The sequence below is a fragment of the Paramisgurnus dabryanus genome, chromosome 7 (assembly GCF_030506205.2).
Source record: "Paramisgurnus dabryanus chromosome 7, PD_genome_1.1, whole genome shotgun sequence".
In the NCBI taxonomy this organism is placed as follows: domain Eukaryota; kingdom Metazoa; phylum Chordata; class Actinopteri; order Cypriniformes; family Cobitidae; genus Paramisgurnus; species Paramisgurnus dabryanus.
The window spans coordinates 29,231,638-29,244,013 of NC_133343.1; the positions used below are offsets into that span (position 1 = coordinate 29,231,638).

The 12,376-nt window shown below is 36.6% G+C and overlaps 2 protein-coding genes across 4 annotated transcripts in view; both read left to right on the forward strand.

Moving 5' to 3' along the window:
- The window catches only part of ppp1r16b (protein phosphatase 1, regulatory subunit 16B), a 31,895-nt gene extending 28,192 nt beyond the window's left edge, over positions 1–3,703 (forward strand). For 2 of the 3 annotated variants that reach the window (XM_065272409.1, XM_065272410.2), the window contains exon 11: positions 1–3,703. This exon is cut by the window's left edge and continues 99 nt beyond it. In XM_065272409.1, the coding sequence (XP_065128481.1) occupies positions 1–318 (318 nt within the window). In that variant the 3' untranslated portion in view covers positions 319–3,703. The other variant, XR_012336988.1, reaches the window with a different exon arrangement.
- A 1,829-nt stretch (positions 3,704–5,532) lies between these two features.
- Positions 5,533–12,290, forward strand: fam210b (family with sequence similarity 210 member B). The gene is made up of 3 exons (XM_065272517.2): positions 5,533–6,088; positions 11,115–11,266; positions 11,392–12,290. The coding sequence occupies exons 1-3, from the start codon at positions 5,654–5,656 to the stop codon at positions 11,612–11,614; spliced, it is 810 nt and encodes a 269-aa protein (XP_065128589.1). The 5' UTR covers positions 5,533–5,653; the 3' UTR covers positions 11,615–12,290.
- Positions 12,291–12,376: the final 86 nt, after the last annotated feature.

The window sequence follows — 12,376 nt, forward strand, 5'->3', positions numbered from 1 at the left end:
GAACCTGACGATGGCACCTCCTCCTCTACACCCACTGAGGAGTCGAAGCCGAGGAGTCAGACGCTGTCAGAACTCAAGAAGCAGCGGGTCGCCGCCAAACTCCTCAACCATCCCCTCCTCAACGGTCACCTGGGAAACGGCTCCACACCGTCCGGCGAAACGAAATCCGATCCGGAAAATCCTCGCATGCCGCTGGTCTCATCCAATGGCAGTGCGGTTTACTTCACGCCCGCCAGCGGAGATCCGCCCCTCTTGAGGTTTAAGCAGCCGATAGAGGACGAGGGCACCACAACTCACAGCTGCTGCTGCGTTTCGTAGTTCCGAAAATCCCCAGCATCTGATTGGACGGACGCTAAACCGAGGCCAAATCAAATAAGTAGCAGACGAGCTGACGGCCGCCCACTAGTGAATCCCAAAATTTCAGAGTCTGTGGGTCTCCGGTTACTTTCTTATTCCGCTCTGAGAGTGAACATAAGCAGACGTGTGGTACTGTAGTCTGTAGGGCTGATCTCAGCACAGGTAAGATAAGTTATCAGATAGGAAGGAAATATTGCACGGTTTCTGTTCGTGTTTCACAGGTTTAAACATTTCTCACAATAAGATAATATGTACGGTTGTGTTTAAAATCAACCTCTCACCGTCATTTCAGCCCCATCTGATTGACAATTAAAAGAAAGTGAAAGCGACTGATGTGTGGACAGTTTCACACCCGAAGAAGAAAAGTGTTTCTGTTGTGTTGCCTGTGATGATCTGCTGTATATGAGAGGCAACACAAGTGTTGTGTACAGTATTTATTCATGTATTGGCATAGAAGCCACTGTACTATAAGAGTCTTATTTATTGTATTGCAGAAAGATGAAGTGATTTATAATGATATAATGAATTAAAGCAGCGTCCCTCCGTCTCATTCATACAGACCTCAGGATTTTTGTATGTCAATGTCCGGTTCACATTTACCCCAGAATCAACAAACTACATTTTACATCAAGAAAAGGATGAAGACTGCATCTGAAAGTTTAGGCGGTTGCCTCGCTGCCTCATGAGGTAATGACTTTGGCAGCTCTGGGAAACACATTCAGACAAACTTCATAGGCAGCGTAAGGAAATTCAGTTTGAAATATAAACAGAGAGCGCCTTAGTGATAACTTATCCTATATTTGCAAACTGCAATACTTATTTCTTGCTAGAAATGCAATTAAAAAGTGTAAAAAGAGAAAATGTAACTCTATTTACACTACATTTGTGATCCAGACACTTTCTAGTGTGCCATTTCATTTTTTTTAAATCGACCAATCAAATTCCCCGTACACACATACACATATTGTGGGACAGAACAATGAATTATGCAGCAATGCATAGAAAAACATCCTAATTTTGAGTTATTTCCCCTGATATTGCAGTTATCATTTTGATATAGTATTTTAATTGTTTTCATTTCATTATCATTGTATACCTGAGGCTTCATTGTAACACTGTGTGCAGTACAAAAAATGACTTTCTTACTTAGTATGTTTTTCTTGTTTTCAGTAGAAATATCTAAAAATTCTTAAATCAAGATGTATTTTCTTGATGAGAAAAAAAATATTCTCGTTTTTAGACAACCAAAATACAATTGAATTGAATTTGTGTTAAAAACAACCAAAAAATATCTGGCAATGGGGTGAGAAAATTATTCTTGAATTTAGTGTTTAAGAAAAAGTTAAAAAACTTTAGTTCAAGATTTTTTTCTCAACCCATTGGCAGATATTTTTGCTTGTTTTAAGCACAAATTCACTTAAATTTTATTTTGAGTTGTCTAAAAACTAATTTTCTTAAGTCATTTTGCTCATCAAGAAAATACATCTTGATTTAAGATTTTTTTTGATATTTCTACTGAAAACAAGAAAAAATACTAAGAAAGTCAATTGTTTGAAGTGTGACAACTAACCCCGCTGTGTAAAAATGTTTTCAATCCCAGTTATCAGTTATTAGGAGTTGCTGACATGTTTCAAAATGGTGTTATGTTTTAGGTAACAACAAGACAGTGATTAAAATAATATAAGGTTGGATTTGGTGACTTGCACACACAACAAAGAAATAAAAAAATATAAGATGAAGAAATTTACTTTCATGCCTCTCAAACACTCTTTGTTCAATATCTTAACCAAAACACATGTAAAGGAGCTGCGTTGAAAATGAACCCTGCTTTAGTTTGTGCCCCGCTTACCCCTCCTATAGATATAAATGATTATATATTTATATTCATTATACAATCAGCTTGTGTTTTCTGTTGATTCTGGGGTAAATTGTGACCTGTACAGGTATTATGAGATATTGACATTTGAAGTGAGGCTGTTGAGAGAAGAATATGTTTCTATTGTAGGCATCATTTAATGCACATGCTCAGTGTTGTATTGTATCTGTACATCATGTGTTATATCCACTGATCTATATAAATGACTGGATTGCGCATAGAACGCTTGACGTAACTGCGTGACGTGAAGCCAGCGCAGAGTTCGAGCCGCCATCTTGGTATACCCAACCGGCAGAGAGCGCCATTGACTTCCATTCAAAATCATGATTAAAATTTACCCCCTTTACAGCGTATCAGTTACACAAGGTTAATTTTTAGGATATGTGTACGTTAATTATTTGTTAATTCTGGTGTTATTTGCATTGTTTATGTTTTAATCGGGCAGGATAATGGATTTATAAAAAACCGTTAAGGTGAGTGTGTCTGTTGCATTTGTTAATGACACGGGTATAAATAAAGTTTTTTTTGACATTCATCTACACTGTGACGGTCAGCGTTATTTCTTTAAATAAGTTTAGATAACAATTACAAAACTAGCGAATTATTGCATGAACATACGGTACAAAGCATGATTATTTATATAGATTTCAGAATGAGCACGTTTATTGTCATTAATACTAAATATGCTGCGGTCTGTCTGCTGATCTGATACTGTAATAAAGATGAATGTATAATAACTGATTAAAACGTAAAATGTACAACTTTCAGTAAATAACTTTTTACATGCTTTGGACGTTTGTGTTGTAATAATGTACAGGGTAACTTCACATATAAAAACGAAGACTAGTAAAGTGATGTTTTATCATTAAAATCTGATAACGTCCATTGATTTAATAGAACGTTTGGGTATACCAACATGGCGGCGCGGTGGCTTCACAAGTGTGACGTCATGCGCAATCCAGTCATTTATATAGATCAGTGGTTATATCATTTATTTCATGTGCTGTCTCGGTCTCTTCTATTGGGTGCCAAAGTCTTCCAGATGATCAGAATGTCAGAAACAGCCAATAGGGTTTCAGTGGCCACCTGATAGTCCCGCCCTCTTATCGACAGTAACTTCATTCATGCGTCACTTTACAGAGGAGGAAAAATGTAAATAATCTCTGGAATTTGTTTCCTCTTTCTCATGGAAATAATAATACTGTAATGCAGGATGAGAGAAATGTTTAACAGTGGCCAAAAATATACTGACATTTAACTGCTTTATTAAATATGATAAGAGGACTCAACATAACAGCTGTAGATTCTTGTAGCTTCTGTTTGAGAAAATGAAGTAAAAATACTCAAGACAGAGAGAAGTTTGCTTCTGTTTTCCTGGCATGTGATGAGAAAAAGGGAAAACAAACTACTGATTTTCTAATTACTGGAATCACTGTATTAACATATTTTCAATAAACTGTATATTTTGATCAGGAGTTTTGTTTCTTGATCTGCTGTAAGAGACGTGTGTTTGTGGAAAAACACATGAATAAATGAATAAATACAGACTGCTGTTTATATCTACAGATCCTTGAAACATCATCAGATCTTCAGAAGCGTTTATAAACCTCGGTCAGATGATTTCAGGATGTCATTACACAGCGAGATGATTGTGGGTCGGGCAAACGGCCAAACAAAATGAGTCAGCAGTTTAGAAAACAATGAGGAAGAAACCAAATGGCACGTGCTTAATGAATTACGTCAATAATCTCATGAATTTCATCTTCGTATGGTTTTTAGTGCTACTGTTTTTAACAGCGTTTACTTTAGGATCCTGCACACTCCTGGTTTATATCAAGAGAAATAATCTGTAGAGGACTTTAAGTTGAATCCAGTCATAGTAATGATGTAATGTTATTCCTCATATCTGCATGTACTTACTGTAGGACAGAAACAGAAATACTTTAAAAAAACTTGACTCAGTTTCCTGACATTTCATCACAGTGATAGTGAAATAATCTCTCAAGCTCCACCCCAACAGATGACTCATAATCTTCATGACAGCACATGTGCACAAAGTTTATTTAATGCCATTAAAGTTCATGCTGACTTCAGCTTCTTTATTTGACTGACAGGCTGTCTTTTACTCAGTTTAATTTCTTTATATATAATAAATAGCTTGAGATGTTTTGTTTTTGAACTCATTTACATTGAAGGTACTGTAAGTTATGATGTTTTCCGGCAGCTCTGTGTTGCTCAAGATATGAAGGCCGGTTTAGTTTAAATGTCAAGATTCATCATCAAATGCTTAACAAGGTTCACAGCAATAGCACAGAAACAGCAGTTTAAATCCCCCAATAAAACCTTTAGTCAAAGCTTCTTAAAAGAAACTTTCTTATCTTTTATAGCCTCTGTGGATATTTAAGATTCTTTATGGTGGCCAACAAAGATCTTTCTAGAAACCGTTCAGATATTTATCACTTAATGTAAGGAATAAAAACAAATACATCACATTACAAATTAAACCAGCAATATCTTCTTGAGCCTTGAGTTCAAAATGTTTATCAAAGACAATGAATGATGTATTATCACATTTATGATCAAAACAGACAGTACTCATGTGCACATATCACTGTGTCCATTTTGATGGACATCACATGTTTTTTTATTTTTACTTCTAGAGCATTTCACCTAAAGCCTGCAGTCCATTAGATTGGATGTTTGAGAAGAAGCTTTAAGTATAGACCAAACAATTTAATGTTTATTATTTTATTTCATGTTGGTAAATATTTGTGAAGTACACTACGTCCGTTGAAATGGAGAATTAAAGTTATTTTTATTTGGTCTCATTTTTAGAAGTCTCATCATTGAGGTCTGAAGGGGTTAAGAGTCATTTTCATCCTGATGCTTGACTGAAAAACAGCTCAAGTGTCTGTGGGTGAAAAGTCATCGAGGTGTGAATCTCATATTTAAATAAAGTCTGAATATATTTAACCACATCCTGTAAAAAAACTACATAGTGCACTGCGTGTGCTTTTAAAACATCAACTTGAATTATGTAAAAGAAAATAAAGCACTGAAATAACACAGGTGAAAAGTAGTACGTTTCAATAGTGTACACTTCTTAAAGTGCACTAATTTTGTACTCCCTATAGGCTACTAAATTTTTATTTCTTAAGTAGCCTACTTGTTAAGATAATCTAAGTGTGCTATTTTGAGACCCTGTAAAACTAGACATTTATCAACACAATCACGTGTACAGTATTGTTATGAAGAGCTCTTGAATATTATTGGTGGAGGCGTGACTACAGGCTCTAGTGAACTGATCTCAGATCAGCAGAAGTCGCAGTGTGCACACTACAGAGGGCTCACACCACACCGAGTGATCGTCTATTATAATCCTCTGTCACGTCAAGCGTTATCGCGTTTGATGTCGGGACGATGTTTCACTGTCGGAGGTCGAGCGTTTTCGCGGCGTCTTTACTGCGCGTCAACTTCACGGGACCGACTCAAGTTCACACGACCGGAGCCATGACGCGCGCTTTGCGTAATCACCGCGCGGCGTGCAGCTCTCATGTTTACCGGAGGTTAACGGAGAGCAACGCAGCCGTGTTTCACCGCAGGGACGGTGCGTTGCGTCTTATCGGACGCGATATTTCGTGCAGGTCTGATGTTGCTACACGAGCGTTTGCTTTGAACGCGACACCGATACGCGAGTACGGTGACTCGACGGACAGGAATCGACGCGTCTATAACGTGAATGCACTTGAATCTTTAACATTTCTTCGCTCTTTTCCTCGCGTCACGGTTCAAGCGCGAAGCTCGTCCACGGCGCCCGAGAAAACGCGAGAGGAACGCGCCGCAGGTGTTGAAACGGTAAGTGAACTCTAATAAAGCTTTAATCTTAATGTATATAAAATGTTAACGCGTCTGAAGAAAAGCTGTATGTCTATAATGGTCGCCGCGTTGTGTGTGTGTGTGTGTGTGTGTGTGTGTGTGTGTGTGTGTGTGTGTGTGTGTGGCGCGCGAACGCTCTTCATTCACTCAGCAAGCGTCTTCGTTAGCTCTCTGTAGGTTTGTATTTAACCACACACACACAGACACACACACATGAGCAAATGTCGTGAATTGTGTGTCTGTAATGAGTTTGTGTAGCAATGAAGGTCAAAGGACGCACACACGCACGCGCGCACTCTTCTGTTTATTTAACTCATTTGTGTCGGCGGCGGCGCGCTTGCCGCGTGTGTTTCATAAGTTGTAGGTTAATATATTTACTATGTTTAAATGTTTTATTTGTCGCGTGTTCTGTTTGATTTACTTTTATTACACAAAGTTATTTGAGTCTCCTGAGTGTCTGCGTCTTTTATTTATTATTTAATTTAGATGAATCGTTTTTTTACACAATCACCACACACATCTCTGCTAAAAATGAACACTGTTCAATGAATACAATTACGCTGAAAGTGAGAGGAGTGCAAATGTTACCCCATAGGTGGCGTTAATTATAACAAACAGAGGGTTTTTAACACCTGCTTTAGTTTAAACACAAATAATTCAATCAAATTCTGTCTATAAACTAAAGGTGGATATTGTTTATTTGCCTATAATAAATAGATATCCACACATTCATCCATCCATCATCCTTCATCTAAACATCCGTCTATTATACAGCAATGCATAGAAAAAAATTATAATCATGAGTTATTTCCCCAGATATTGTATTAATAGTTATCATTTTGATTAATATTTACATTGTTTTCATTTCATGATCATTGTATTCCTGAGACTGTGTGACAACTAACCTCGCTGTGTAAAAATGTTTTCAATGTTTTCAAAACTTTTAAAACTTACAGGGTTGAATAGGTAAAAACATATTAGGGCTGCACAATAAATTGCATTCTTGTGAATGAAAGATTGCCTAATAGCTTTTCAGTAAACTACGGCTGTATAAATGTTGCTTCATCTGAAAGCAGCTGATGGTGATTTATTACTAATCAAGGAAACAGCTTTACTGACGGGATGCGCTTGACAATGGCATGCAATTTATCGTGCAGCCCTAAAGAAATATATTTAATTAGGCTTACTTTCAACAAAATGTCTTTAGCATATATTAAAAACATATTTTTGGCCAGAGCATTTTTTTCGTATGGGTCACGCTACAGTTGATATTTTCCATCTCAAAAAGAAAAGTCTCTTTCCAATTTAATTTAATCCAAGTGGACACCTAAAATGTATATGATTGCACAATTTCGATCAGCTGACCGTTAATGATTACTGGAAGGACCTTCTCATTTTTCTTCCTAAAATCAATCACAAGTTCTTCTTTAGTATTCCCTACATTCAATTTGAGAAAGGTTGACTCACACCAGCTGAAGGAGACTGAACCTCCCTTCTGTAAGCAAGATCATCGATCACCTGATTAAGTAGATTTACTAAAGCTGTGTCGTGTCGTCAGATCAGTTTTGTACCGGACAGGATGACTATGATTATTGTCAAAAAGGGAGATAAAACTGTGCCCTGAGGTGATCCACTATTAGTTAAAATAATATCTGACTGTTTCTTACCAAACCTAACAGACTGTGGTCGTGATGATGAAAGATCCAGGCAATGCTTGTATTATGCAATTTAAAGCAACACTATGTAGTTTTTTTTACCTTTAAATAATGTCTCTAAAATTATTTCAGTGGTAGAACAACTTTTAACTGGACAAATTGTACTGTTGCTGCAACCTGAGCAGCCTCCTAGCTGCTACAAGCACACTCTGAAAGTGGTGGTGGAGGGTAGGAAACACAGCCCCACCCCTCCCCCTGCCTGCAGAAGAGTGTCTGATACCAGGCACTGTTGTGCTTTTCAACCACATGGGGGAGCTGTGAGTCATTTTTACATGGAAACTACATAGTGTTGCTTTAAAATGAATACATTTGTTAGCTAAAATATGTGCCTGTAAAGTATTTAAAGCACTCAAAAAATCCCAAAACACAATCCTTACAGAGCTGACAGTAGTTCTGAGATGACTATAAATATGATGTAGCATAAATATGTGCCGTGGTATTTACATGGTACTTTTAAAGAACAACATGTTATTATCATGGTAAATAAAAAAACATTGTTACCATGGTGATTGTGTTATCAGTTTACACTTGCATTGTGTATCTGTAATAAAGTTGATATTCAGAGATCTGCTCACTTTGGTGTGTGTTGCATTTGTCAATATTTAAGTGCAGTCCACTTCAAATACACTGAACGTTATACAGCAGCTGTTATCCACTGATAAACTTCACTGTGTGTGTGTGTGTGTGTGTGTGTGTGTGTGTGTGTGTGTGTGTGTGTGTGTGTGTGTGTGTGTGTGTGTGTGTGTGTGTGTGTGTGTGTGTGTGTGTGTGTGTGTCTGTGTGTGTGTGTGTGTGTGTGTGTGCGTGTGTGTGTGTGTGTGTGTCTGTGTGTGTGTGTGCGTCTGTGTGTGTGTGTGCGTCTGTGTGTGTGGGTTTGTGTGTCCAAAGGTTTTGTAAGGAAATCTCTCAGTAATGTTTTCCTGTGGAGGGTCAAGAGCGGGTGAGAGGTCTGAACAATACCTCATTTATACCCAACAGCCGCTTAAAACAAATGAAGCTTTGCTCCTCCCACCATTCAAATTATGAAACAATGCATTCATTTTTTAACTTCATACAGAAGCCAGTAGAAGAGCGATTTATAGACGTATGATTGAGTTTAATGTTTGCAGGTTCATCTGGTGACTCTATAGAGAGTTGATGGCAGTGTGTTTTTGTGCTGTAAATGTTTCACCTCCAGATGTGTTTGTGTGAAGTGAATGTGTTGTGCATCTGTCTGCTGTCTCAGGCACTGAATGACTCTTTATCTCACAACACAACACAACACAGACAGTGTTTAACTCACATGACTGATCCCATGCCTCCCTATGCCTCGTCTGTTTGTGCATTGTGTTGTTTTGGCACATAGGTTAACACAATCATCTTGTGTTTTGGTATCACATGAGAACATTCAACACCTCACTGATCTGGGATCTTCTGTTAATTATTTAACAGCACAGTTCGTTTTCACAGATCCTTGAATATAAAATAAAGTAAATTACTTACGGCTGCATAATGATTAATTGCGACTAATCGTTTGCCGAATAAAAGTTTTTGTTTATATAATAATTATGTGTATATAAATACACACACATGCATGTATATTTTTAATAAAAAACTAAATGTATTAAGTATTTATATATCCTCATGAGACTCAGCAATTTCTGTTTCAGACCTCTAAGTCAAGCATCATTTATTTAGCGTCCTGTCAAAAGGACATCCTGGACTTTCTAGTAATATCTGTTTTGTGTGGATATATTTGTACAGAGCACACAAACTTTCTTTTTAAAATAACCACTTTCAATTTCCACATTTTATGGCAACAAGGGAAGTAGGTAATATATTTTTGCAGATGATATGTTTTCTTGATAATCATCAATTGTTTTTTCAACATAAGAGTCTAGATTTAAAGTTAAGCAGTATTTTAGAAAGGTTCAATAATTCTGACCCATTCGAAACACAACATGATGTCCTTTGTAGTGGACACCAGGACTTTGTTCTTATGTTTGTTTCATGACAGATGCTGAGAAGATTGTTTCTGTTAGTTGATTGTGCATTAAATAATCTTAACAAATACAACATTATTGTGAAGTGTTACAAAATAATTTAAAAAGCCACACCCAGATAAGATAGGAAATATACTGCAATCCTGGACATTCCCAAATGTTTGTAGATGCAAAATCCCCAGATGCAATGCAGAAGATTTGTGAGATGGTCATATGTGTCTCCAAGAAGTCAGAATGCTTCATCAAATATCATCTAATATCTCATTTAAAACTCATAACCTTTAATGGCACATTCTGGTGAAAATGAAATTGAAAACAAAAATGAATGTAAAAATAAAATAAATATGAAAATTAAATCAAATGGCAAAAACACTGAATCAAGATGATGTTATTCAGAACAAATCTTTAGTTTGAGTTTGTGGACTTTTTTAAATTTAGCTTTTTCAAAAACCACACCTAAACATTTTTCTTTTAAAAATACAAACATGTACATACATGTTGATCATAAAATATTGTAGCCCAGTTTGTGCTGACGCAGTGTTATGAGACTTTTGCCATTATTATGTTTATGAGCAACTGAAAAAATGTCAGTGCAGGTCTAAACTTCTCCAGGGCCCTAAAACCCCTCAGACCCCAGAGAATTAAAGTCCCGTTTGTCCAATACAGTGGTCATAAAATTAAAACTGTGTGGTGTTATTCTGAGCAATGTGTTAGTTATCAACACTTCATTTTTAAAAGTGTTAAAAGTGTTCCTGGTTCTAAGGAGGACAACATATACTTGTATATAAATATAAAATTGTATATAATAAATATATACATGCATGTGTTTATATTTATATATATAAAATATTCTCCACAGGACACACACATGTAAGTATGATGTAAACAAAAACTTTTATTCTGCCGTAAATAATTTAGCCCTAAAATAACTGCACGGTTTACTTTTGATTGCTCACTGAACGTTGGGTTGTTTGGTTTGTGTTGTTTTTTTAAACCACTGACTGGTTTCATGTGAGCTGTTTGTGTTGGCTCCAGGAAGCAGATATCAACAGTTTCTTGATTCTGATTGGTTAAGACTGTTAAGCCCCTCCCTAGTATTTCCTTTAGCATGTGTCTTATATGTTGAAGAGATAACAGTTGTTGTCTTTGAGGGATTATTTACTGGGCTGTGAGTTGAGATGAAGGTTGTCCTGATCCCATTCAGTTTTAAAAAATGAAATGATTGTGATGCTTTTCTTCCTAATGTATAATCAGGAATTAAATGTTTTATTCTGTAATGATTATTTTCTTTACTTTCATTCTCTCCAGGGGTCCGGCTCTGAAAGCCCAGGTTCAGATGAAAAGCCCAGCAAGGCCCAGCAGCTTAAGAAAGTCTTTAAGGAATATGGAGCGGTTGGCGTCTCATTCCACATTGGAATCTCACTCATGTCTCTGGGAATAATTTACCTTGCTGTGTCCAGGTGAGATTTCAGTGTTTGCGGGTTCCTGAGCTGAATTTGATCATAATATGCTGTGTGTAAAATGTATGCTAATGAAATAAATGACTTATAATAATTAATGCTAATCTGTGATTGTCTCTCTTCAGCGGGCTTGATATGACCTCTGTGTTGTATAAGGTGGGCTTCAGTGAGTCTGTGGTTCAGTCAAGGATGGCCGCTGGCACCAGTACGTTTGTTTTAGCGTACGCCGTCCACAAACTGTTTGCACCGCTTCGCATCAGCATCACGCTGGTGTCTGTACCGCTGATAGTTCGACACCTGAGGAGGACAGGACTCTTTAAACCAAAAACATCACGTCCACACAACTGAAGACGACTCTTATGAATCTTCATGCTTCTCACGTGTGGTTTTTAGGTCAGACTACTGAAATGCACTATGTAGTGTACTACAGACACATTCATAAGCTAATCAGTAAGAATAAATGTTCATTATTTGAAACATTAGATTGACTCTCACTACATTCATTTGTCAGCCGTACAGATACCTCAAATTCTCTACAATCATTTGGATAATAATAAAAGGTATAGGTGATATTTTACTATAGTAATCTATAGGATGTGTTTGCTTGATCCTTTTTTGCTAAGCTATGTATACATATAGATACAGATAGACGTGTATATACACACACACACACACACCTGTTTACATGAATAACTGTTGCAGGGAAATATCAGAATGAAATATTGAGATGTGCCTCATCTGTTTGGACTTTTTGCGTTGATAATTGTCAAATCTTTTAAAGAATGATTTGAATCTTTATAGTCCTCATATAGAGAAGTATGTTGAAATATTGAATTAATGAACTGTGATATTTTGTAAATGTGAATTAAAGAGTTTAAATAAAGAGTTTGGATGTGTTTGTCTTACTCAAAGACTGTTGCTTTCTCACTATTTAGCAGCATTATATGGTATTGACTATTATAAAAATACTTCTTGTAAATCTGTTTTATTTGTCTAATTAAGCAATAAATCATTTGCCCTGTGAGCCTTTGAACATCTTCAGGGTTTTGAGTCTATCAGTTTTTATTTTTTGTTAGGGATTGAATATCTGTGGTTATACTGCTTTAATTC